Source organism: Scylla paramamosain, chromosome 12, assembly GCF_035594125.1.
Source record: "Scylla paramamosain isolate STU-SP2022 chromosome 12, ASM3559412v1, whole genome shotgun sequence".
NCBI lineage: Eukaryota > Metazoa > Arthropoda > Malacostraca > Decapoda > Portunidae > Scylla > Scylla paramamosain.
The window spans coordinates 17271152-17299067 of NC_087162.1; the positions used below are offsets into that span (position 1 = coordinate 17271152).

Consider the following 27916-nt stretch of genomic DNA (forward strand, 5'->3'; position numbering starts at 1 on the left):
CTTTGTTTCTTGGTGAGCAATGGTTTTTGTTAGGGTGTTCATAAGAGAGATCGTCCTTGAGGTGATGTTGGATTGTACGAACACTGACCTCCCTCAGCAACAGACAATTCTTTCCCTCTATTTCTTTCACTGTTACATGGGGCTCAGCCTCCACTTGATGAGACAAGTTTGAGAGTCCTCCTAGCTATTTTATGGGGTCTACCAGAGTGAGATTTGTGATGGGGTAGATTCTCACCTCCAGCATCTGTGATTTTCTTACTCCAGCACTGGACTTTTCAGAGTGCAACTCTGGTCAGAGTGGAAATTTCCTTATTATTTTTCTCTGATGCAATCAGGGATGCAATAGCTGCAGTTTTTTCCTTCAAGAGCTGTGGTCCTTGAGGCATTCTCTCGACACAAACCAAACACAAATTGGGTCAAGTTGCACATGATGACTGTAATTACAAAAAGTAATCCTCTCATCATCAATGCCTCAGGCATGCTGGCAGGAAATCAACATGAGTGGCTGACAAAGCTCCACGCCTGCTACCAACAACCTGGATGCTAATACATTTGATGTTTTCTTGGGTACAGAGAGGGGTTACTTGATAAATTGTCAAATTGGCATGTGACTTTTGAGCCAATACTTTCAGCGCTGACTGTATAACCTGGTTATTGCATATAATGAACCAAGTGCACAAAGAGAGGGACTAAGTACACTTCGAATGAAGTGATGCATAAAGACTTCAGATTAGATCCAGGCCTGGGCAAGACAGTCACAAGAGACCATGCAACCTTATGAGCTGCTGTTTAGGATACACAGTTGGCACTTGGTAGAGATATCAGATACAGTAAAATCCCTCTTATCCGGCATCAACAGGACCGCCGACATGCCGGATACTTGAATAGAAGTGAAATTATGTCCACAATCACCACCCTACACTCATGCATCTTACCATAACAAAGATCAGCTGATCTTAATCAGCAGCTGATCTGATCAGCTACTTACGTGTAAGCACAACACGCTTCCTCTTTTCTACAACTTTAGGCATGATGAAGGCGTCAGGCGATAAACAGTGCACACGTGGGACTGAGTCACTGAGTAAACAGTGCAGTGGGCTGCGGGTGGCGCAAAGCAGTGCGTTCTGGTGGTGAGGGGACAAAGTATGCCTCACGCGGGAATTTTAATCTATCTTATGAGTACACATTGATTTTTTATTGATTTTAAGGCTCGGGGAAAAATGTGCCAGATACTTGAAGCTGCTGGATACTCGAATGCTGGATGAGAGGGATTTTACTGTTTGTAACTTTATGTAGAGCATTGAAAATCACTCAGTTTAGATCCTTAGGATTTGGGTAAAAATTTCCATGGATTTGTGTTGCAATGGTCAACAATGAAATGGTTGAAGGAATGAATGAGAGTGGAGATTCATTCCAATATTTAGTTGCTTGTGTTTAAGATGTTTATTAAAATAAAGATGAACCCGAGTGAAAATGAAGTTCTTATAAAAAGATAAATAACTATTATGCGTGCATACATATTCATATACACTGGTGTACTTGGCATATAACCACATTCTGCTCAAAAATCCCAGTTGCAAGCAAAAAATGGTCAGATGGTAAGATTTTATTCTAGAAAACCCAAAGAATTAAAGAAAAGTTTTGTCAGAAAAGTTTTGTCAATGAAAAGTCCAGTAATACATCAATGAAAAATGACTTTTACCCTAAGATGCATAACAGTGTTTACCGTAAGCAAATGTACTGGTAAAGTCACAAAAATATATGAATTTTTGTACTCAACCAAGTGAAAAAGTTTGTCATGTCAGTTTAATCTTTGAAAACAAAATTTTTAAAATTCATATTTTAAGGATGTTAGATAGCAAGTTTGTCTTAAATACATTGCAATTCCAAGTATCACACAGTACATTAAAAAATAATAGGGTGGCAAATTTGTCTTCTATAATAGAACAATAAGTGCTTCATTAATTTTGATGTGCATTGTTATAGAAAACCAACAGCCAGATGTATAATGATGTGATCTTTGCTGGATTGTTACCAGTGTAAGGCAGACACACTAGTGCAATTGTTCACAAATTTTCATTACCTACTAACAACACTGTTCCTACCTTGTGCTTCATCAACTCTACATCCATCTCTCCCAGATCTCCACCCAAGAAAAACTGAAATGTTATTTGTTCCCTCATCACTTAAAAACAGAAAGGCACCGGCACACAAGGGTATCATGTAACGTCAATACTGGGTGGTGGCCTTGGTAAAAATAAGCGATGCAGCCTCCATGAGTAGTCAGCTGGTGATGGCATACCTTTATATGTGGCATAAAACATGGAATTAAAATATATATTTAACATAATTCAGAAAACTTAACTTTCTTGATATATAGCATATAAAGAGTTTCTAAAGCAGATTAGGTTCATATGAAAAAATGAGTTTTAAAAACTTGTATATTCATTTTCTATTGCACAAACTGTAATTTACATTTCAACTTAAGTGATAAAATACAAATCTACTCTTAGTTAATACAGTATGTACTTACATAAACTGCTTATATTTCACACTCCTTGGAACTTTATTGATAACTAGTCTACCATCATAACTGAGTGAAGCAAACGTCCAGAAGTCAGCTGCTGACCACTCCACTGCATACACTGAGTCCTCATGGTCATCATATATCTGGATTACACCCTCCTCAGTACCTTCCACCCTGATGGCAGGAAAAAAAAAAAATCAACACTACAGTACACTAAGAAAGGCATCAGTAACAAAACTTGTGAGAGTATGTATTTAAAGATTTAATATATTTCATCTATTTGTTTATGTATCTATGTATATCTTTCTCCAATGCCTCAATCCCTTTAGGAGTGTCTCCCAAAGTGATGGTCATGGCAGAAGAGCCTCCATCTCTTCATCTTCAACAGACTGGATTTCAGAAAGGAAAGTTTGTGTAGATAAGATTTTGCAATTAAAATTATAATAGAGTAGTATTTAGAAAAGGGAAAAACCTATATGCAGCCTTCATGGACCTAGAGAAAGCATATGATAGGATAGATAGGAGAACTCTGGGATGTTTAAGAAATTTATGGTGTAAAAGCCGGTTGCTGGAAGGAAGGCTTTTTACAGGAATGCAGACAGTACTTGTGTTAGGATTAAGAGAGAGAGCTTGGAGAGTTTTGTGATAGGAACAGAAGTGAAACGGGCATGTGTATTTTTGCTTCTTCTTTCCCTCCTTTATTTCAACCAGATGGCGCCACTGCTATCACATCTATCTCTAAAGCTGGACTCTTCGCTCAAACCTTTGCTAAAAACTCTAACTAGGACAATTCAGGACTTGTTCCTCCCTCTCCTCCACCCTCTAACTACTTCATGCTACCTATTAAAATTCTTCGCAATGATGTTTTCAATGCCCTCGCTGGTCTAAACCCTAGGAAGGCTTATGGACCTGATGGGGGTCCCTCCTATTGCTCTCTGAAACTGTGCCTCCATGCTTGCATCTTGCCTAGTCAAACTCTTTCAACTCTGTCTGCCAACATCTACCTTTCCTTCTTGCTGGAAGGCTGCCTACATTTAACTTGTTCCTAAAAAGGGTGACCATTCTAATCCCTCAAACTACTGTCCTATTGCTTTAATTTCCTGCCTATCTAAAGTTTTTTAAACTATCCTCAACAGGAAGATTCTTAAACATCTATCACTTCACAACCTTCTATCTGATCGCCAGTATGGGTTCCATCAAGGCCACTCTACTGGTGATCTTCTGGGTTTCTTTACCAAGTCTTGGTCATCCTCTTTTAGAAATTTTGGTGAAACTTTTGCTATTGCCTTGGATGTATCATAAGCTTTTGATAGAGTCTAGCACAAAGCTTTGATTTCCAAACTACCCTCCTACAGCTTCTATCCTTCTCTCTGTAACTTCATCTCAGGTTTCCTTTCTGACTGTTCTATTGTTGCTGTGGTAGATGGTCACTGCTCTTCTCCTAAATCTATTAACAGTAGTGTTCCTCAGGATTCTGTCCTGTCACCCAGTCTCTTCTTATTATTCATCAATGACCTTCTAAACCAAACTTCCTGTCCTATCCACTCCTATGCTAATGATACCACCCTGCACTTTTCCACGCCTTTTCAGACCCCCAACACTTCGGGAAGTAAACATTTCACACAGGGAAGCCACAGAATGCCTGACTTCTGATCTTTCTAAAATTTCTGATTGGGGCAGAGCAAACTTGGTATTGCTCAGTGCCTCAAAAACTCAATTCCTCCATATATCAACTCAACACAACCTTCCAAACAACTATCCCCTCTTCTTCAATGATACTCAACTGTCCCCCTCTTCTACACTGAACATCCTTGGTCTGTCCTTTACTTATAATCAGAACTGGAAACTTCACATCTCATCTCTAGCTAAAACAGCTTCTATGAAGTTAGGTGTTCTGAGACGTCTCCGCCAGTTTTTCCCATCCCCCAGCCGCTAACTCTGTACAAGGCCTTATCCATCCATGTATGGAGTATGCTTCACATGTCCGGGGGGGGGGGGGGGGGGGGGTCCACTCGTACCATTCTACACAGGGTGGAATCAAAAGCTTTCCATCTCATCAGCTCCTCTCCTCTAACTGACAGTCTTCAGCCTCTCTCATCACCACAATGTTGCATCTCTAGCTATCTTCTAACTCTATTTTCATGCTAACTGCTCTTCTGGTCTTGCTAACTGCATGCCTCCCCTCCTCCCATGGCCTTGCTGCACAAGACTTTCTTCTTTCTCTCATCCCTATTCTGTCCACCTCTCTAATGCAAGAATTAACTAGTATTCTCAATCATTCATCCCTTTCTCTGGTAAACTCTAGAACTCCCTGCCTGCTTCTGTATTTCCAGCTTCCTATTACTTCAATTCCTTCAAGAGGGAGGTTTCAAAACACTTATCCTTCAATTTTTGACCACTGCTTTGGACCCTTTTCTGGGACTGGCATCTCAGTGGGCTTTTTTTTATTGGATTTTTGTTGCTCTTGGCCAGTGTCCCTCCTACATAAAAAAAAGAAAAAAATAGAAGGGAGACTGGCCATAGAAGGGAGATGAGAGTGAAAGTATGAAATGTTGATGCAAAGTTGAAATGGAATAGTTTGATGAGCCATAACAGCATGTTTGTTTACAATTAATGATACTCATCTTACTGGCAGAGAACGAAGTATGTTGAGAGTGTGATGGACTAATTTCACAGGGTGTGTGAGTGAGACAGAAGTAGAAAGTGAATGACTGGAAATGTGCAAAGATGGTGTTTGAGAGGGTAAAACTAAAAATGTGTGACCACGATACATTGCAGAGGGAATGTGCCACACATAGGAAGGTGTGTGTGTGTGTTTACCTAGTATTGTACAGGGCACAAGCCAAAGCTCATTTTGTCCTGTCTTCATAACCATATTTATCCACTTTCTCTTTAAACACGTGTACACTGTTTGCCGCAACCACCTCTTCTTGCAAATCATTCCAGACTTCAATAGTTAGATACAGGAAGCTGTATTTCTTGACGTCACTCGAACACCCATTCTTTATTTTCTTTCCATGCCCCCTTGTCCGTCTCTCTCCCTTCTCCATTTGTGGTACCAAATCATTTCTGTCTATTCTTTCTATGTTATTTACTAATATGTACATTATTATCAGGTTTCCTCTTTCTTTTCTCTCTTGTAGTGTTGGTAATCCCATCTCTTTCAAGTCTTTCTTCATAGCTCAAGTCTTTCAATTCTGGTACCATCTTTAACACTATCCTCTGTATTCTTTCCGGTTTCCATGTATTTTTTTCTATGTGGAGCTCAAACTACTGCTGCATATTTCAATTTAGGTCATATCATGCTTATTATAATTTTATTCATCATTTCTTTATCTAAATAGTTACACACCACTCTAATGTTTGTTAACAAGCTTTATGTAGAGTCAAATAATGTGTTTATGTGCCTTTCAGGTGATAGTGTGTCCTGGATCATCACTCCCAAATCTTTTCTTCATTACTTTTTGTTATTTCTCCTCCCAGTTTATAATTCCATGAAGGTCTCTTTCTACTTTTCCTATTTCCAACATGTGGCATTTTCTGGCATTAAATTTTAGTTTCCATCTTTGGCTCCATGCATGTATCTTGTCAATATCCTTTTGTATCTCCTTGTTGTCATTTTCATCCTTTATTATTTTCATTATTTTTGCATCATCAGCAAAAAGGTTTATACAACTATTTAGATCTTTTATCACATCATTTACATGTATGTGAAACATAATAGATGCCAACACAGATCCTTGTGGTACCACACTTGTCACTATGCCAACTTGAATTAGTGTCTCTGATTAATGTTCTCATTTCCCTCTCTTGTGAGTAATCATCCACCCATATCAATGTTGCTCCCTTTAGTTCTCCTTCATTCTCTAACTTCCACATAAGACTTTTGTAGGGAACTTTCTCTAACTTCCACATAGTACTTTGGTGGAGAACTTTCAGATGCTTTTTTGAGATCCAGGTATATCACATCAACCCTTCTGTCTCTCTCTTGCACTCCATCTATTACTCTCATATAAAAGCTCAGTAGATTTGTGACACAGGATCCCTCTTTCCTGAATCTAAATTCCTTTTCTGTAATTATCTTTTTATCTTTTAAATATTGCACCCACCTATCTTTAATTACTATTTCACAAAGCTTGCTTACAATACACTATGACATGGATCTATAATTTAATGGTTCCATTTTACTTCCCCCTTTGCATATTGGGACTATGTTAGCTCTTGTCCATTCCCTTGGTACTTTTCCTTCTTTCAACAATCTTGTGTGTGTATGAGAGAGAGAGAGAGAGAGAGAGAGAGAGAGAGAGAGAGAGAGAGAGAGAGAGAGAGAGAGAGAGAGAGAGAGAGAGAGAGAGAGAGAGAGAGAGAGAGAGAGAGAGATAATTTTTTTTTAAGTATCTGGGAACAGTGCTAGATAAACATGGTCAAATGGAGGGAGTGGTGGGATGAAATCCATTATAGGACCACTTCCAAGTCATGAAAAGAAGAAATGGATTTAAGCCTGAAAGAAAATGATGCTGCCTTCATTATCAAGATCTCAGTAACCAGATTGTAATATGAAAATTTGTTCTGGTGAGTTATAATTATACATTTTTATCTCATCCATAGTGATACTAAGTCGATTATTTAAATATGAGGATTGAGAATATATATATATATATATATATATATATATATATATATATATATATATATATATATATATATATATATATATATATATATATATATATATATATATATATATATATATATATATATACTATCACCATCACTATCTACATCTAATGTATACATGCACTGCTGCATGTGGGAATCTGGTGCACATATTATGCACCAGTATGAAGCAATTCTTACTTCTCCTTGTCCTCTTTGGTGGTGTCTTCCTGGTCCACCATGGTGCCAAAAGGCTGTGATGCAATGGAGGGCAGATTTGACAATATTATGCGCTGATCACTGGAGCATGTCAGTACCAACTGATCATAGGAAGCATTGTATCTTACACTCCAAACCCTGAAGAAAGAAAAAGATATTTTTATAGAGAAGACTTTAACAATCCTATCTTTCTCTGTCAACCAGACTAATGAGGGGTACCTGAGACAAAGCACCTCTTAAAACACACACACACACACACACACACACACACACACACGTTAACAACAAGTTGGAAAACAGGGAGGGTATCAATAAACTGAGGGTAATAAGTATGAAAATGAGGCAGTGATGACAGAAGTTATGAACACACACACACACACACACACACACACACACACACACACACACACACACACATGTTAACAACAAGTTGAAAAACAGGGAGGGTATCAATAAACTGAGGGTAATAAGTATGAAAATGAGGCAGTGATGACAGAAGTTATGAACAATTCTTTTCAGACAGTATTTACAAGAGAGAATGAATTTTGAGGACATGAATGGTTCAAGAACATGTAGACTCCCTGGAAGAAATACAAGTTACAGTCCAAGATGTGAGAAAAATAATGGAGGGTCTTGACGTGAGAAAAGCCTCAAGGCCAGATGATGTGTCAGATTAGATCCTGAAGGAATGTAGCATACAACTGGCTGAGAAGATACAGAGTATCATAATGAACTCATTAACTGAGGGTAAAGTCCTCACAGACTGGAAGAGAGCAGACATTGTTCTAAGTTATGGAGGGGGATGGCAGGAAGAACCATTGAATTATAGACCAATGTCCCTGACAAGTGTGGTTCCTAAGATTTGTGAAAGAATAATTAAAGATAGGTGTGTATAAGGTACCTAGAAGACAAGAACAGATTGACTGACAGGCAATTTGGTTTTAGAGAAGATCTTCCACAACAAATCTGATGTTTCTACTTGAGGGTGATAGACATAGTAGAAAAAAAGAGATGGCTGGGCAGATGGAATTTATCTGGAACTACAGAAAGCACTCAATAGGGTGCTACATGAGACTGCTATGGAAGCTAAAAAACAATGGAGATCTAGATGGAGTGATTTTGAAGTGGATGGAGGTTTTTTGAAGGACAGAGAAATAAGAAGAAATAGAAAGCCCTCATAAGGGGAAAGTGGTCAGTGGAGTTCCACAAGGGTCAGGACTGGCTCCAGTAATGTTTACAGTATATATTAATAACATGATGGAAGGAGTGACTAGTTATGTGAGTTTGTTTGCTGATGATGCCAAGTTACTTAAGAAGGTGGAAAGGGAGGAGGATTGCCAACCACTGCAACAGGATTTGAACAGAATATAGGAATAGAGTCACAGATGGGAAATAGAATTCAACATAAGAACATGTACTGTGATGGAACTTGGGAGAAGTAAAACGGGAATACTAGGCAACTAAAAAATGGGAAATGAAAAGATTAAGGACACGACAATAGGAAAGGCCTTGGGAGTAACTGTATCTGATAATTTATCACCAGAAACACAAATAGGATTATGGGTGAAACTTACAACCTTGTGAGGATTCAGATATCTAGATGAGGAAATGATGAAGAAACTGATGGTAACTATGATACACCCAAGGTTGAAATATGCAGCAATAGTGTGTGGTCATCAAGTACAAAAATTAATATAAAGAAACTGGAGAGGATTCAGAGGTCAGCAAAAGTTGGTTCCAAGTCTTCAAGACATCATACGAAGAGAGACTGAGAGGTTTGAATCCACAGATGTTGAAACAATGGAGGGAGTGAGGAGGCCTGATTGAGGTGTATAGGTTGATATGAATGGATTAGAAAAAGTGGACCAGCAGGACTTGATTACATGGGATGTAAGATATTCAAGAGGACATGGAAAGAAGTTGAAAAAAGCCACCTGTAGATGTACCATCCATCCATACACCATCAGGTATATTCCATATCATTATCAAAAAGGTATGAATGTTTTTGAAGACTAATTAAGTTTAAACTGAAGGACAGAAAGATCTGTTGTTTTGAGGAAGACAATGGTATAAAGGATAGCAAGGGAAAAGTAAAAGAATATGCTACAAGGAATGATCTGCAATATCAAAAATTCTAATAGCATTAGAGATCCTACTAGCTGATAATAATAAAAGTTTGCCTATAGGTGAAATAAAAATTTAGAACTGGACAAATTTAATATTATTGCACCACTATAAAGACCCCTAGCATCAAAGGAGTGGAATATTTTTATCATGATCACTATTTTTCTAAAGACAGTACAAATAATTACATAATGACTGAACTACAACTTTCAAAACATCTTGTTGCAATGGTCAAATCTCAAGACCTCCTCAAGGCACATAATAAAGGTACTGATGATACAATAAGATAATGAAGAGATCTTCACTTTTAACAGTAACTGTGCTGAAAAACAATGGAAATACTTACCAATGAGAATGATCACTAAGTTCTTTTAGTGGTTGATCCGTATTTCTGATATCCCAGAATTTTGTTTTACAATCATCCCCACATGTTGCAAGATAATACTGCATGTTTGGATTGAAGTCCAAGTCCCTGCAACCATAATGCAAAATAAGGAAAAATTATTGTCTTTTGAAATGTTGAACCTTATGTACCCATACACACTGGCTGCACCTCAAGACGGATTCCTACAAACAAGAGGCACATAACTACTTGCCTTACTAATTGTGTGTGTGCTCCCTCCACACACCATGTTGGTTTCATGGTTCGCATGTCCCAAGCCCGCACACTTGACCCATGAGTCGCTGCCACCTGAGAGCCATGCTGATGAGGGTACCACCGACCACTTCCCAAACTCACAGTGCCACGACCTTCTACAGTAACATTTCCTATGATCTGTAATAATGCGTTCATAAAAATTCTTGCCACTGGAAATAAAACAATATTACCAAGTACCTGATGATATATTAATGATGGACATTCTAAATTACACATTATAACAAAACATGCCCTGCTGATGTTGATACAATTGGCCTTCCTTTAACGCGATCATTTTCTTCTGCAAAACCACTGCGTTAGAGAAATATCCCATTAGACAGTTTGACGGACTCTTAAAATACCTTATTTCCTTCTGTCCCCTCCACTCAAAGTCACCTTTTGAGCCCATTATTGATAAAAGTTTTGGCACCAAAAGTACAATACAGATCATTAACTCATTTATCTTAAAGGCCCTCCCTATCACTGTCTTCTATCCAAGTTCAATCATGTGTATACCATCCAGCTTCTTGTCCAAGGTGAGATGGTGTGACTGTAACAGGGAGGTTGGGTGCTGGGATTTGGGGTTGGGATGGTCAAGCATTTGAAGCATTGGAGTTGGCAGGGCACTTGGGCTGGTGTCACACTATAAGGTGGTGCTGTATGCAACTGCACCACATACTGTGACACCAGCCAGAGATTTTTCTGCATTTTTAGGCCATGTTTGACAAAAACCATGTTATAGAAATTTACTAAATCAATTACCTTTGCTGATCTTCCAGCAGCTTCAACATCCCAGTAGAAGATGTGGTTGTCGACAAGTGTGACAAGGTGAGAATCATTTTCTGGTGCCCATACCACAGACCATGCCTGGGAGCCCAGTCCTGGCACTGGTGAGCCTGGGATCTGTGCATCCACATCTGAGGCACCATTTAAACTACACAACTTTTCTACTTGTTCACCACCAGATCTGAAATACATGTACATAATAGTACAGGAAAAAATCTATCTCTGATGCCTTGCTTCCAAAAAGAGAAGTAACCCCGATGGAGATGGCAAGAGAAGACCTTCCACTTCTTTCTATCCAAATACTTCCTTCTTGACTAATAAAGCATTCAACCTCTACTAGCACCTCTTTCATACATGTACTCATTTATCCTGTCCTTCTAACTTTCAAGTGACCTTCCTCTCCTATTAGGACCTTCAGTATCATTCACACTTTTTTACAAACTCTCTACTTTTCATCCTCTCAATATGACCATACCATCTCAGTGTGTGCATTTTCATCCATTCCACCACTCTGCCATTCACATCATTTGCACAGGCACTCATACCACAACTTTTATAAATGCTTTCATTCTTCTCACCTGCTATCCTCAGAGGATGGAACCAAAGTATTTTAATTCATTCATTTCTTTAACCAACTCCATATTTAGCTTTGTCACACACAGCCCAAAGCAATACATTCCTGCTCTAAAACATCAGCAAAATGAATTACCATCTTATTTCTTTCTCAAAAAACATCACCAAATTTTTTGCCAACAAACTCTGTTTTCTCCTCTCACCAACAACAGTTAATCAATTTGGATTTTGTAAATCTCCTTCATTCTAAGCATTTATCTTTCCTTAGATAGGTTCATCACTACCACTTCATTTATCCAATATCTTCTCTCTGCTCAACCAGGAAATAGATTCTACAGTCAAAGGATCAATGAACATACCTAACGACCCTTGTATTCCAAAGTTTTCCCTTTCACTTTATCATTCAACACCATCGCTGTACAATGTTTCCACTCTAACACAGAATTGCATGATGGAACAATTACATCACCAATCTCATATGCAAGTGAGTAGGGTGTGGAAAGAAGACAGGACAAAGGATGTTGATCCAAATGACTGAAATGAGTTATTTGAGAAATGTCAGTGGAGGGAGAATATCCCACAACACATTTGTCTAATTTGTCATACAATATACCTACACAGATAAACACAAATGAGTAGAAGTTTCCTGTAACTTTACTGACTGAACTAGTAGTCAAAATTTCTGTATAAAACTTAATCTATGTAAAAAGCAGTCAATAACATTTTGTTATTATGAAAGCAAACAGTCAACATTTTATTATACTCGTATATACATCTCAATACACCAAATAAGAAAGCATTGCCTGGGCATTCCTCACCTTGAATCATCGAGTGATCCAGAGGAAGATCCTTCAAGGGAAAGTCTCCAGATTGCTGCTCCAAATTCACCACAGTAGTCTTGTGCTAATATTGAAAATCTCAATGAAAATAATTCATATGAAATTACAAAATACATTAATCAAAATTTTAAAAAAGCTTAAAAGTTATGAAAAAAATTGAAGGACAATTTGTTAAAGAAACATGTCATGAATTAAATGGAAAGAATTGGTAATATGTGCCTACTTATCTATCAAGCTACTTCTATCTGAAATCTTTCTCTAAGAACACTCCAAAAAGGATAGCCACATCTAGTAAATAGTCTTAATTTCTGCTTGTCCTCATATATTTTGTATCTCATTCTCCTCTCCTCCCTTTCCCTCGAATTCTCAAGCATTCTGCTAATGCTAGCAAGCATCTTTCTACTTGTGCAGCTGCATGAGTCAAGTCAACACATACCAAAGAAGAAGACCTTTTTTTTGTTTTAACTGCATTTTTTTACAATATGCATTTATGAGATGGCAAATAGTTTTTGCATTGGTAAATTTCTAATACCTTCTGTGTTCTTTTTTTAAGAAATTAGGTTATTTTCCACACTTCTGGTAATAGTTTTGGGTAAATTTAGGATCTGCCTTTATATTTAGACTGAAATTCCCCATAAAGGAAGATGGCTCCGAAAAGATGTCACATCTTATCTCATTGTGGATGTGAAAATACTGTGGAGGGGTACCAAGTAGCACTGCTCTTCCCTTTATTACTGCTTATTATGATGCACAATAGCATACAATGGCAGTATTTTTTCAGCCCTGCCTCCCTCCCACAAAGAGAGAGTATGTGATACTCACTGTTATTATACACAGTTGCTATCATGTCTGGGCTCTGTGGGGCAGCAACAATCCTCCACACCTCCCCTGCTGGGTGCTCAAATGTCTGCTTGGTGACCAGGCTTGTGTCATCATCAAACTCAATTAGCTGTACCTGAACATCAAATACATTAATGAAAAAATATTAGCCAATTTACACAAAGAAAAATATCAATGTAATGAATAGATAGTTTGTTTGATTGCAGTATGTCAGTTAATCTCCTTTAATGATACAAACTACAATTTAAAAATAAGATCTGGGGTTAAAATACGTAAATTAATAAACATTAAAAGTAGATGACACAACATTAAGCCTGGTAAATTAATAAATTTTTTTTTTTCAATCTAGTGGAAAACAAAATTCAATATTTGAATGCTAAAAGTGAACTAAATGATAAGCAACACATGCAATAAAGGTAAATCTATTACACATTAGTAAAGCTAAACAAAACTTACCTGGTTAGTTCTTCTCAGGGACTGAGTTCCAACAAGGAAATTAATCTTTTCTGTTTCAGCAGAGTGTGCTGCGAGGGCTCGGGCCTGAAAACACATTCACAGGACTTCAAAATAATTATAAGACATCCTCCATTTAATTACAACTTCATATCCATGTATCATCCTATTCTAAATAAGGGATTATGGACATTCTGAATTAGGTATGTTCTCATTGTTGGAATTAATTCCACTTGTGGATGAAACTCTCTCTCTCTCTCTCTCTCTCTCTCTCTCTCTCTCTCTGTCCCAAATACCTTAAAATAAAAGAAAAAATTTGGTACGAAGCAAAATGTCTTACAGAATTTCAGTTTTCATTCATGTCCAATTATTGCTGATTTGTAATATAAGCTTTCATGAATATTTATTACTAACAGATGCTCTTGAACAAAAAAATTTAGGGCACCATCTATAATTTATATTTTATGAAATAAATTATGACATGAAAAGAAACATCATGTATTGTGATTACCATGTCCAACCGTTAAAGAGTACATAGACAATGGTAATGAGAGCAAGCATCCACAAGTAAGGTAACCACATATAAGAACAACTCAAGTTTAACTCTTGTTATATAGTACTATTATTAGGTGAATATAGATAAGAAACATTTTATGCATGACAGCAAGTTCATGATGCTACAAATTTTTACAGAGTAACTTACCTGAAAATCTTCAAGACCATATATGATGGGAGCATCATCCATTTTGAAGTCTTATTTGAGAAAATGTCTTGAATATCTTCTCAAGTAAAAAGCTATATCCAGAAAATATTCTTCAGTAATCTGTGGTAAAGTAAACAAGTAGAATATTAGTATATTTAGATTGTGTGCAGAATGGTAATGTCAAGTAGCAATAGCATTGCCAAGCAGCAGCACCTGCCACAGAGTAATAGTGTACTAAGAGATGTAGCAATGACAACCTAGGCATTTCCCCAGCCCCTGCAATGTACAAAGAGCAGTCTGCCTACAATCTGTGTGCCAGAGCACACACTCTGCTTTGCATCATTAACTATGTACAGGTAAATCTCCATTTACAAATATTCAACTTATGAAATTACAAGTTATGAATAAAATATTGCTCTCTATCCTATATTACAAATATAGGAAGCATTCACAATAATATTGGGAATAAAACTTCAAAATACCTAAAAATATTGGAAAAAATCATTGAATGTAAATCAAGCAAAATCTATTGTTCTTCCAAATTTAAGAAATTCACAGATATAATCTCCATTAATGCAAATTATATTTCCAATCTGTTTTCAATAACTTTTCTCTTTTGACTGAATAATATCTCTCAATATTTTTTTTATTAAACAATTTAAAGTCTGAACTTGCAATATTACAGAATCAATAATAATAAATAAAAATCACAACTAATAACATCCATGTTTGGCAATCTCTTTGGGAACTAGCACCCAAGTGGGCCTTAATTTTTCCTAATAGTTTTGTTGACCCTGGCCAGTGGCTCTCTTAAAAGAATAAAACTGTTTTAGAAATATGTGGAAAATTAAACAAGTAATCCCTAAATAAAGCTTTATTATACAAGTTGAACAATCAGTCCATGATGCATTAAGGGTGAATGTAAATGTGTGCTGGAAAACAAATCCACCTTAAGAAATCACTCAGGTTTCTGGAATATTCCAATAATAATAATAATAAAATTAATAAAGTCTGATTAGCTAGAAAATTTGACTTGGTAGAAAAGAGTAAGCTTCACTGTGGCAGTCACCTAATGCAGCCTATACATTACACTACCACATGTTCTGCACAGCACATGTACTTTTAATCTTTCACAATCCTTACATTTTATTAATTTTTGTTTATTTTAAGCAGAAATGACACTGGTCAATCATTACAAAATGAGGTTAATGTGCAGAATAGCTGCTCCAGACCAATCTAATTTGTTTTGGGTATGAATAAGATATTTACCCTACTTAACATCTGTGGCAATTTTAGTAGGTGGTCAGCTTTTGGTTAGGTTAAGTTAGATTGGGTTAAGTTAGGTTGAGTTGGGTTAGGTTAGGCAAAGCTGGGTTAGATTAAGTTAACTTACATTGTTAGGTTAGATTGTTAAGACTTGACCCCTCTGGCCAGCATGAAGGAGAGGATGGAAGTTTACCTTCCATGGAGATGTATCAGTCGTAACAATTATTATTGTATATATATATTTCATCATTTCAAGTTTAGTATGTTCCATGTGGTTGGTTCTGTTCTGCTTTTAAATCTTCTTCCTTCCCTCTCACTCTCAAGAGAATATCACACCTCACATTCCCCACCAGCATCTCTGGAGAGAACACCTGTACAGACACACCTTCCACTTTCCTCTGGTTATTGGCTAAAATAAGGAGGCTTGGGATTGACCCAATTTCTCCAGTTCTGGACCATGATTGGTCATTCCTTCATCTTCTCTATTGGTCAATTTCCTTCCGAACTTTTTTTTCTTTTTTTATGTAGGACAGATACTGGCCAAAGGCACTGCCTGGAATCATGCCAAGTCTGTTCTCCAACTAGCCAAAAACTCCTTCATTAATAGAAAGTGTCAAAATCTTTCAAGATCTACCTCCCCTTGTGACTTCTGACATCGAGCCAAAAACATCTCCAATAACTTTGCTTCTTCTTCTTCTTTCCCTCCTTTATTTCAACCACATGGCACCACTGCTGTCACATCTATCTCTAAAGCTGAACTTTTCGCTTAAACCTTTGCTAAAAACTCTACCTTGGATGATTCTGGGCTTGTTCCTCCCCCTCCTCCACCCTCTGACTACTTCATGCTATCTATTAAAATTCTTTGCAATGATGTTTTCCATGCTCTCGCTAGCCCAAACCCTTGGAAAGTTTATGGACCTGATGTGGTCCCTACTCTTGTTCTCCAAAACTGCACCTCCATGCTTGCACCTTGCCTGGTCAAACTCTTTTAACTCTGTCTGTTAACATCTACCTTTCCTTCTTGCTGGAAGTTTGCCTACATTCAGCCTGTTCCTAAAAAGGAGGACCATTCTAATCCCTCGAACTATCGTCATATTGCTTTAATTTCCTGCCTGACTAAAGTTTTTTAATCTATCCTCAACAGGAAGATTCTTAAACATCTATCACTTCACAACCTATCTGATCACCAGTATGGGTTCCATCAAGGCTGCTCTACTGTTGATCTTCTGGCTTTCTTTACTGAGTCTTGGTCATCCTCTTTTAGAAATTTTGGTGAAACTTTTGTTGTTGCCTTAGACATATCAAAAACTTTTGATCGAGTCTGGCACAAAGCTTTGATTCCCTGTGGTTTCTATCCTTTTCTCTGTAACTTCATCTCAAGTTTTTGGCTAGATGCCAAAGTCACAAGGAGAGTTAGATCTTGAGAGATTTTGACACTTTCTACTAATGAAGGAGTTTTGGCTAGTTAGAGAAGACTTGGCATGATTTTGGGTAGAAATATGAAGTGCAAGAGATTCTGGTGACGGAAGGTTCAAGTCTCTTTTTTGGGCCACCTCTCTATCATGTATAGCATGAGAACAGGCTGTGTTAAACCAAGGTTTGGAAGGTTTAGGTCAAGAAAAAGAGTGAGGAATGTACATCTCCATGCCAGACACTATCACTTCTGTTATGCACTTGGCACACAGAGATGGGCCTCTGACATGGAAGCAGTAGTCATTCCAAGGAAAATCAGCAAAATATCTCCTCAGGTCCCCCCAACTAGCAGAGACAAAATGCCAGAGGCACCTCCCCTTTGGGTGATGCTGAGGAGGGATTGGAGCCATAGGACAAGATACAGATATTAGATTGTGATTGGAGGAGCCTAACAAAGAATATAGGGTAACAGGATAAGCAGAAGGATTAGAGAATAGGAAAAAGTCAAGAATGTTGGAAATATCTCCAAGACAGTCAGAAATATGAGTAGGGTGTTGCACCCTACTCATACTCGTGGAGGATAGCAAAGTTAAAGGCTAGTTCACCAGGATGGTCAGTGAAGGGAGAAGAAAGCTAAAGCTGGCATTGAACAATGAAGTCTCCAAGAATGGAGATCTCCACAAAAGTGAAGAGAGTCAGAATGTGCTCCACTTTGGAAGTTAAGTAGTCAAAGAATTTCTTGTAGTCAAAGAAGCTAGATGAGAGGTATACAGCATAGATAAATTTAATTTGAGAGTGACTCTGTAGTCATAGCCAGATGGTGAAAAATTTGGAAGATTCAAGAGTGTGGGCATGAGAGCAGGTTAAGTCAATGCGCACATGGACACAACATCCAGCTTTGGATTGAAAATGAGGACAGAGAAAGTAGGAAGAAACAGAAAAGGGACTACTGTCAGTTGCCTCAGACACCTGTGTTTCAGTGAGGAAAAGAAGATGAGGTTTAGTAGAGGTGTTCTACAGATTGAAAATTGTATCTAAGACTGCAAATGTTGCAGGATTAATGAAGAAAAAGTTGATGGGGGTGTCAATATACCTAGGGTCAGTAACATAAGAGCAGTCCAACCTGGGGACATTTGTGGTCCCCTCCCCAGATGGGGACTCCGAGGCTGGTGTATGAGTCACCATTGATAATTTTGAATTTTGAGTGAAGGGTGTGTGTGTAATTAGTGTAATTGTGTGCGACTGCCCCCTTGTGTTGTGAGACACAAAGGGAAACGTTAAGTAAAGTCACAGCTGGGTTTAAAGATAGATTCACAGCACCCCCTTTAGACTTTAGATCTCACTGGGAGTAATTATCGTTTTGGCAGGTGCCTACTGCCTCGTCCTGCTAACGAAGGCTAAGGAGTAGCATTCAAGTCAATTCAGAGAGAGAGTCGAGTTATCAGTCAGAGAGCTCAGAGTCAGTTCAGTATGAAGTCACTCCAGTTGGAGTTATTTTCAACTCGGTCTAGCTCTCAAGTGAGCACAGAAGAATCGGACATCTTATATCGCCTGTACAAATCATCATTAAAAGAAGAAAGGTGATCAGACTGTTTGTGTGTGATTCCTTTACTTGCACAATGATTTAAACCCACTTACCCATGCAACCCACACTACCTAGAATTATCTACATCATCAGAGAATTTCAAGAGGGTAATCTAAGACATCTGTGCTACCATCATCCCCACTCTGGAGCTTACATTATCTCTATATCCAAAATGGTCAACAGCAAGTCTTCAACAAGCAGAAGTATAACCAAGGCAGTGGTAGCAAGAAAAAAAATTTGATAGTCAAAATCCTTATCTTAGGAAAATTTCTCTAGATTTTTTAGGAATCCAGGAAAATTTTCCCAGATTATCAGGGAAATTCCCTATATTTTTAGTGGCTGTTTTCTGCAGCATTTTCACTTCCCCACCCAAAATTCTTTCCCAACAAGCTCCCCAAGTTTGTTGAGGCTACAGAAAGATTTTATGTGAAAAAGGATGGGAACAGTGGTTCTGCATTATTAACCAACAATATTCTTTATCATTTAAGTATAGTATGATGCATAAAAAGTTGTCCTACCTATACTGACTCGATGTCACACTACCTTCTGTAAGCCACACTCCTTGCCTCCTCCCTTCTTTTGATAGGGCAACTATTGATTCACTCAAGTTCTTCCTACTCCTCAAATTTTTAATCACTATCAAGCAGCCTTTCTGTAACCTTATATATATATATATATATATATATATATATATATATATATATATATATATATATATATATATATATATATATATATATATATATATATATATATTATCAACAGTAAATAATAAATATCATGTAAATTATGCCGCAGTTCCAGCTTACAAGAAATGTGAAGATGCAATGCCATTACCTCTCAATGGCTCATCACTTCACTACAATCACCCAGGCAAGCTCGCGGCAGCCTCACAGCAGGCACATCTTTCCTGTCACACCAGTCACGCCCAATAACAGGCAGTGTTAGGCAGAGAACCTGCACTAATGGTTCAAACCTCACTACCTGATCTCATTGGCAAGAACCGAAATACTTCAAACAATATACTTTCAACATACTTAGTTCGTCCACAGGTAGGAGGGCATGTACACGTCAGTCAACTACCCCAGAAATGTAAACAAATACTCCTCTGCTTCCTCTTGTGGCCTCTGCTGTCTTGATCTTTGATCTTAATGTTACTGGTGGCTCGGGATTACTCCTGAACCAGGCCTTTGGATCTGCTTCTCCTGTAGAAGACAAACAGACAGAAAGCAAACAGAAAAAAAAGAAACATTATCTTTTACACTAACTGTCCCTACACCTGGCACGCCACATTCTCTTTAAAAATTATTTCACAGCCATAATCATCCTTTCATTCGTCTCCCTACACAATCCCAGCAGCACCACCATCCATTCCCTTCTTGTCTTCTCCAGTCTTTCATAACTATTTTGCCCTAACTTAGTCAGAATCCCTTGCATTACCTCTCTCCTGTCCTTCTAATACCTCTCACACTCCAGCACCACATGCTCCACCGTCTCATCCTTTTTTATGTCACACATCTGGCACACTTTGCTGCGGGATTAGACCATCTGTAATTCCTTGCATTCACATCCATACACAGAGCCCTAGCTCGGAAGAGATCACCACCCAGGCTTTTATCATACCACCTTTCATACATAGGGGCCCCTTTCTCCTTGTACCATTCCAGAGTGCTCTTTCGTTCCATCTCATTCTTCCATTCATTGAGTCCCACACACTTCACTTCTCTGTCTATCTCACTCTTCCATTTTCTTACACCCCATTCAATTCCTACTCTGCCTCCTCTTGTCACGACTCATTTTTATCTCTCCCAGCCGCTCCCATTTCCTACACAACTTGTAATCCATTCCTGTCTGTCATTCTCATGCACCTCTTCCTCCATTTGCTTTCACTTTCATTCCACCTTTCTTGCTTTTTCTTGCATCATCCATTCTTTCAAGCCTAATACCTAAGTGTCGCTTTTGTAAGTCTCCCTTAACGTGCTCCATCCCAAATCACCTCTTAAAACTTGCACTGCTGTGTACCTAGGTGCATTCACTGCTATCCTAGCTAATCTATTCTGCCCTAGTTCTAACTTATCAATTTCACTTTCGTTCCATGCTATCACATCCATACCATACATTATACTCGGCACAGCCACACTCTTCTACACTTCTCTCAGCACGTCATACTTACTCTATCTCATCTTTGCTGCGCTTCCCAGTCGACCTACCCACTGGTTTGCCAAACTTATCTTTTCCTTCTTTGCCTTTTCATACCCATTCGGACTCATCCACATCCCTAAGTACTTGTATTTTTGTGCCTGTTTCAAATCATTCTCTCCAATTCTCCATACCGCATTAGTTTCATTTTCTGACATATTTACAATCATTACTTTTCTCACTGCTAAACCTAACCTGCTAAACCTGCTAAACTGTTAAACCTAAGTCTCTTCTATACCCATATACAACATTCAGCAACCTGTGGGGCTCATCTGCCGATTTGCTCATTACCACTACATCATCTGCATAAAAAAAAAAAAAAAAAAAAACATCTTAACATTCACCACACTTCTGCATTCGTTCTTCTCATTCTGGCTGTTAACTCCTCTGTATACAAGCTGAAAAGGGTTGGTGACAATATACATCCTTGCCTAACTCCTCTCTCACTCTTCATCCAGTCTGTCTCAATATCCCCTAGCCTTTATTTAGCTCTCGTGTCATCATAAATGCAACGCCTGTCACTAAACTCAATCCTCACTCTTGATCTCAGCTCGTTCCTATCACTAAACTCAACCCTCACTCTTGATCTCAGCTCGTTCCTAAAGTAATTCAGTTCTGTCCCTTCGTCCCCCTTTATATGAACAAAATAACCTTTCTTAAATTCTCTTCTTTTTTGGAACGATTTTTTTTTTCCGTTTATATTTTTATTTTCTTTATTTTTTTGTCCTTGGTCGCTCTCCCTAGCCTAGAACAAAAAATAAAATAATGATCAATAAAAAATAAATATTAATAACTGACATGGACTTCCATTGTCCATTTTTCCCTTTACTGCATTTGGATTGATTCATAAAATCCACTCAAATTCTTTATTATTTTTTTTTTTCATCCTACTACTAGCAACCTCTTGAACAAGTGCACTTTTCAAATACATCCTTAAATAATCCAGCAACCTAAAAGGGACGTGGCGAGAATTTGAGGTTTTTCCGTGGAGAAATACACAGCAATTACTCTTCATATCTGCAAATGTAGCCTTGAGTGACAACGTACCCAAATTTGTGTGTATGCTACATTTGCCATATAGCAGGAACGTTGTTTAAACTAAACTAAACTTTACCTTATTACTATACAGAAGGTACAGTCTGTCAGCCTCTTCCTCGTCTTGCCGTTTCTACTGGAACAAAACATTCGTCTCTTGAGGATCAGCGTGCAGCGCCGCAAACCTTGGTCTTCTCTAAAATCATCTTTCTGGCACTTTCAACACTTGATTTCCAAAGGGAGCAATTTACGGAAACTTTCACTGCAGTATCACTTTGGTCACAAAATCTTGGGAAAGTCATCACTGACCCCAGGCAGACATAGCAACAGAGTGAGTGCTTCGAAGCTTGACGGTGATCCTCCAAAGCCCCACGTAAAGTGACGTGATTGGTGGATTATCTAAACGATTTTTTCATTGGCTGTGACGTACTTACCAGGCACAAATCACTGTTCCAAACCCTTGTTCGAACAAAGCCTTCCTTGGACATCACAGTTTGAAGCACGACTCGGAAACAATGGCGAGGAAATCTTAGGGAAGTGATTCATGCTGCACAAAGAGATCTCTTCGAAATGACCGATCACCCATGGAAAATCAATAAGGCAAAGTTTCATATAAGTAAATGTATTATGGTGAAAATATAAATGCGTTTCTTTCCATTCTAATGTTTCCACAACTCCCTGTTCACGCATGCACAATGGAACAATAGTCACAAACACACGCACGAACACACTTCCTCCTGGGCAAGTCTACTCCTGTGTAAGAGCTGGGGAAAGAAAATTGCATCAGTTAGAAACGAAATTGATCTGTGTACCAATTCAACCTCTAATTAACGTAAAAATAAATAAGTAAAATAATATTAAATAATTAATAAATAAGTATCAATAACAAATTTATAAATTAAAAATAACTATAGCAATAAGAATGATATGAATAAGAATGAGAATAAGAATAAGAAGTAAGTAAATAAATAAATAAAACACTTCATATCTCCGAAATTATAAAACTAGAACGGAAATGTATAAGCAAGACCTTTTCAGAATTCAGTAATGAACTCTTAAAGCATTATAGTGAAATATACCCGTTACTCTCTTTACTTTCATAACTCTGTCGATGCTTCTCACAAACACTGCAGCAAGACTACTTCTGTGATACTTCATATTTGATCATTATTTGTATTCCGATAACTACCTAACACCCAAGATCTCACTCTTCGAGCCTCCTGCGTTGCTTGAAGACACCGTAATGAATATCGTCTTTCTAATGCTTCCCGTACTTGCTTATAGTCATTGCCTATCATTTGTTATGAATGCTGCTCGTTTCTGCCTCTGCTTACACGATTTAGCTGTTCTTGCATACTATTTTTAATTATTTGTTAATTACCGGGCTTCTTACTCCTTTGCTTCAAATAACAGATTGCTTCCAACCCCCTACTGCGCACTCCAGACGGGCTACGGAGAAATGAGCGCGTACATTGCAAGTCACGATGAGACTTGAATGAATGGTGGATTTAAGAGTAAGTTCTTACCATCTAACAGAAACGGTACGGAGGAAGCCACACTAGGAGACCACCGCCACATCCTCACCTTGACAGCGTGGACAGGATAGACGACATTCGCTTGCATTTGTTCCGTATAAAAATCAAATGACTTCTTTTCCACTACACTGTGCTCTGTACTATATACATACGCTCACCGAGGCACACAGATATATATCCAGATATATATATCCAGAGTCCAAACACCACTAAATGAAGAATAATCGTAAGGGTAAAAGAAAATCATGTTTATATCTTTTTTACATTAATTGATTTGATCATAATATTTGAAAATGAACTTTGGTATCATGCATTAAACAAAGAACATTTTTCTCATGTAACGCATCTTTGAAAGATTGTCGGGAGTGGCTGTGGAGGATACGGAGTTTCATTCCCACCAAGCATTCCACACTGTATTTGATACGTGTGAGGAAGATGATGATAATAATAATAATAATAATAATAATAATAATAATAATAATAATAATAATAATGATAAACTGGATTCTCACAAATGTTTTTCCTGTTAATAATGTAGAAATCTTAATATACCACTAGAACCGTATAAATAAATATATAAACACCCTTAAAAACCTGTGTGGTTTCAACAAGAGCCTTTCGTGAGTCATGAAGATGCGGGTAAAAGTGTTTCAGAATGTTAGGCCTTACGCCCTAACGTCTCACTGACGCAGCGTGCGAGATCCGGAAGTAAAAGTGTGGCTACTCGACCTTGACTTCCCTATCCCCACCCCCCACCCACTGGGACTCATGTATCACTGCTTGTCAACCTTTGCTTCCGGATCGTACACAATGGGCCTACTTGGTTGGTTAGGGAATTAAGTGGTGTCAAATTCATTCTTGAAATGCCCTTTACCACTATGTTTGGAGATGAACAGCTTCATAAAGGCCAACAAGTCTATTGCCGCTTGTTCTTCCAGTGCCTTCATTAAGTGAGGGTCGAAAGCGAGGTGATGGCAGCTATTGTGAAACAAACTTGATACTAAATCGGCTTATTCATACTCCTATGTTGAATTCAGTGTTTTCAGAGCTCTTTACAAAAATATGATCACAAAAAATAGTCTTATAGTGACCTCTGTAAAGAAGTGCAAGTTACGGAAGGTTAATTTCTTGCGAGAGGTGAAGAGAGAGAAAGGGCGGGAGGCAAGACATTTGTGACTATGTACTAACCATCCCACAATTGAACACACTAATGCTGCATATGCAAGCAGGCTGCTGGATCATAATTATGGATATTGTGAGTTCTAACTGACTGCACATGTAACACGATTTTTGTCTTTGATAAGCAAGTGTTATTTTCAACTCTTTTTCAAAGGAAAATGTCCATTATTCCTGTCAAACTTTGCTTTTGTGACTTTTAGCTATTTCTAATTTCACCATTCTCACCATTTTCGAAAAAAAAAGAAATCAAATGACAAAAAAAATATTTTGAAACTTCTGAAACTAATTTTTGAAATTAAAAATGAAGTTTTTCTTGATTTGCGTGAATACAATAAATCACTTTCACGTATGAGCCCCAAAAAACGTAGTCTCCCATCATGTTTTCATTGAAGGAACCCTGATTTCTCTGTTCAGAGTTCATTATATCTTGGTGGAAGCGCTCCCCCTTTATCCTCTGAATATGCTCCCGTACTCTCCTTGAAATTGTCGAGGTGAGCATCTAGGATATGGACCTTCAAGGACATTCTGCAGCTTATCTCACCATAGCTTTTTCACTGAAGCTTCATCTAGTTCCATATAGTTATCAGCTTTGTTGTTGCCAAGAAAGCCCTGTACTACAGCAATGCAACACTCCCAAGCTGTTTTCTCCTTTTCTGTGAGCTTCTGTAGAAATTCTGAGGACTATAATTTTCCTTACTTGTGGTCCAATAAAAATACCCGCTTTCACCTTTGCCTCTGAAAGCTTAGGAAACAAGTCTTGAAGATATATGAAGGTAGCAGACTCCTTGTCAAGAACTGTAACAAACTGTTTCATGGGACCCAGTTTGATGTGTGGTGGAGGAAACAAAACCTTTTGAGTATTCACCAATGGCTTATGTTTGATATTGTGTGGATTTCACCTCTTGTGATGTGTCTTCTCAGGCAGTCAAAGCAGAACTGATTGGTGGTCTGCAAGCCCCTACTTTTATATTGTCAAGCAGTACTGTAAAATATTCTGTCTTTCTAGAATGTGTTCCAGAATGTTCTCAATCTTTCTAGAATATTCTTGAATCTACTTTAGAATAGTCTGATTCATTCTAGAAAATTTTTGTAGATTCTGGAAAATTCTTGATACTTCTATATATTTCTACTGTATTCTAGAAAGTTCTAGAATGTTTTAGAAATGTTTCCATTGAATAGAATGTTTTAAAATGTTCTAGAAACGTCTAAAAGTGTCTGGTAGAACATTCTGGAAGATTTGAGAAGATTTCTGAAATGTAAGCAAATTCTTTTAAATATGAGAGATTTCTTGCTAGATCTGGTCAGTTCAAAAATTACCTTATTAAAATTAAAAATCTTTAGAACAATTTATATTCTTTCTTTCGTTTTTTTAACTTATTTGCAACATTTCAAAACCAATTAGATAAGCAATTCAGATTTTGCAAAGGTCTTTACCTGACATAAAAACCAGTAGTAACCCATACTATCATGAAATAAGGCAAAAATGTCAATTCATTGTTCTAATCACAAAAGCAAAGTTTTAGGATCAAAATAACTCTTCTATTTTGTTTAGATGGAAATAACTGGAAAATTATTGGGGCCAAGGACAAGATAAAAGTGAAATTTTGTTACATAAAGTTATCACTAATCAATTCGAGTACTAAATGTACCGAGTAGTAATATCTGTGGTGATGTCAAATTGATTTAGCATTATATCAAATTGTTTTGAATATATATATATATATATATATATATATATATATATATATATATATATATATATATATATATATATATATATATATATATATATATATATAATTTTTTTTTTTCTGTGATTTGCGCGGGATGAATCCGAATTTCGTATGCCCATCCATGTAAGCATTGTTGGTTCATATTATTTAAACAAATTTCAGCTTGACTAGTGTATTATTTGAACCGCTAAGATGTGTTTGTACATGTCCATTGCACATTTAAATTTAACATACTTATTTATGTATGTATACATGAGGGGCACACGACACATACGAGTTTCAACAGAATCAACTGAGTAGTCATTGAGAAATCATATGAGAAACACTCTTCCACACTTTATTTATTTATTTTTAATCCATCAACTCCACCGCACAGAACTGATGAAAATTGTCATACCTATATTGAAAGAATTGTGTTAGCATGTGGTGTGAATTTTGCTGCAATCGGCTATGTAGTTCCAGAGACCGGACCGCTGATCTGCAAAATCCACCAACCTGAACGTAACTTCACTGCACTCCTAAGTCCTAACAAGTGAAATGTCACTATGCCACCATGATAAACAGATCGCTGCCATGCTACACAACATAGTGAAGAATGGTTATCAATTCATAAAGAAACAGAATTAGGCGATTTATGACTGCCGCAATTTATCTGATAAATGACAAAAAATATACAAGATGAGTGGCTGACTGATATTTTGGCGCCACACCAAGGTCATATGACGCAGCACCGGTCAGGATAACCATTGACGTCAATGAAGAGTAACAGGAATGGTGATGCAATTAGGGCCCCGGTAACACCACTGATGATAGAATTAGAAGACAAAAAGGAAATCATTGTTGTTTGTACGCCAGAGACATTTATTGCAGGCTTTTAATTTGTCTAGCGCGGCGACTCCGAGACTTTTCTGACCATTCCCTTCCTTTTCCTGAACATATTCAATGATTCCAGTCCATCCATTGCAACAATTATCTCATAGACTAAAAAAAAAAAGAATAATATCTACGCACATCAGTACCCATAAATTCAAGAAGTGCATAGCTCTCAGTACTGAATAATTTCACGAGCTAGTTAGTTTTGAGTCATTATGATGATAACAGCTTTTTCTTCTTCATAGGTACACTTTTCAACATTTACAAAAATACAGTATCACTTTAATTAAAGTTTACATAAATGCCACTTAGTGATCATTTCAACATTTCACACTGGTATTCACGAAGCAATATAATCCAACAGCACACACCACAACTAGGCCAGCTCCCGCAACTTACCTCACACCGCCCAGGGATACCAGTGTAAACATGCACATTTATCACATTTTCTGACACAGTACCCCGGCTCCTTATACATCACATTGATTTTTAGTGTACTGCTTGTTTCCCATGTGATCTTAACACCTGTATAAAATTGACCTTTTAACAGCAAAATTGATGATCAAGTGATGACGTGCAGGATACCAACAACGCACAAGGAGGAACTAGAAGCTATGGAAGAGCTGAAATAGGTGGCGCACGCGCAGTCACACGCCAACCAACAGGTTGCACCCACAATCCCTTCCCCTGCACAGTACATAAAATAAGCAATATCTATTTTAAGTAATACATGGAAAAAAA

General features: G+C 37.6%; 1 protein-coding gene across 6 annotated transcripts; it reads right to left on the reverse strand.

Annotated features, from left to right (window-relative positions):
• Positions 1 to 1409: 1409 nt before the first annotated feature.
• On the reverse strand, positions 1410 to 27845 carry LOC135105786 (EARP-interacting protein homolog). Of its 6 annotated transcripts, XM_064014276.1 has the most exons (12): positions 21935 to 22204; positions 19659 to 19826; positions 14358 to 14477; positions 13658 to 13741; positions 13184 to 13316; positions 12341 to 12425; positions 10926 to 11130; positions 10123 to 10301; positions 9873 to 9998; positions 7385 to 7540; positions 2534 to 2701; positions 1410 to 2302 (listed from the first exon to the last, which is right to left on the reverse strand). In XM_064014276.1, the coding sequence occupies exons 3-12, from the start codon at positions 14397 to 14399 to the stop codon at positions 2284 to 2286; spliced, it is 1197 nt and encodes a 398-aa protein (XP_063870346.1). In that variant the 5' UTR covers positions 14400 to 14477; positions 19659 to 19826; positions 21935 to 22204; the 3' UTR covers positions 1410 to 2283. The 6 variants fall into 6 exon arrangements, with proteins under 6 accessions (XP_063870346.1, XP_063870347.1, XP_063870350.1 ...); XM_064014277.1 differs by lacking the exons at positions 19659 to 19826; positions 21935 to 22204 and adding an exon at positions 27716 to 27845; XM_064014280.1 differs by lacking the exons at positions 19659 to 19826; positions 21935 to 22204 and adding an exon at positions 27575 to 27698.
• Between the last annotated feature and the right edge of the window lie 71 nt (positions 27846 to 27916).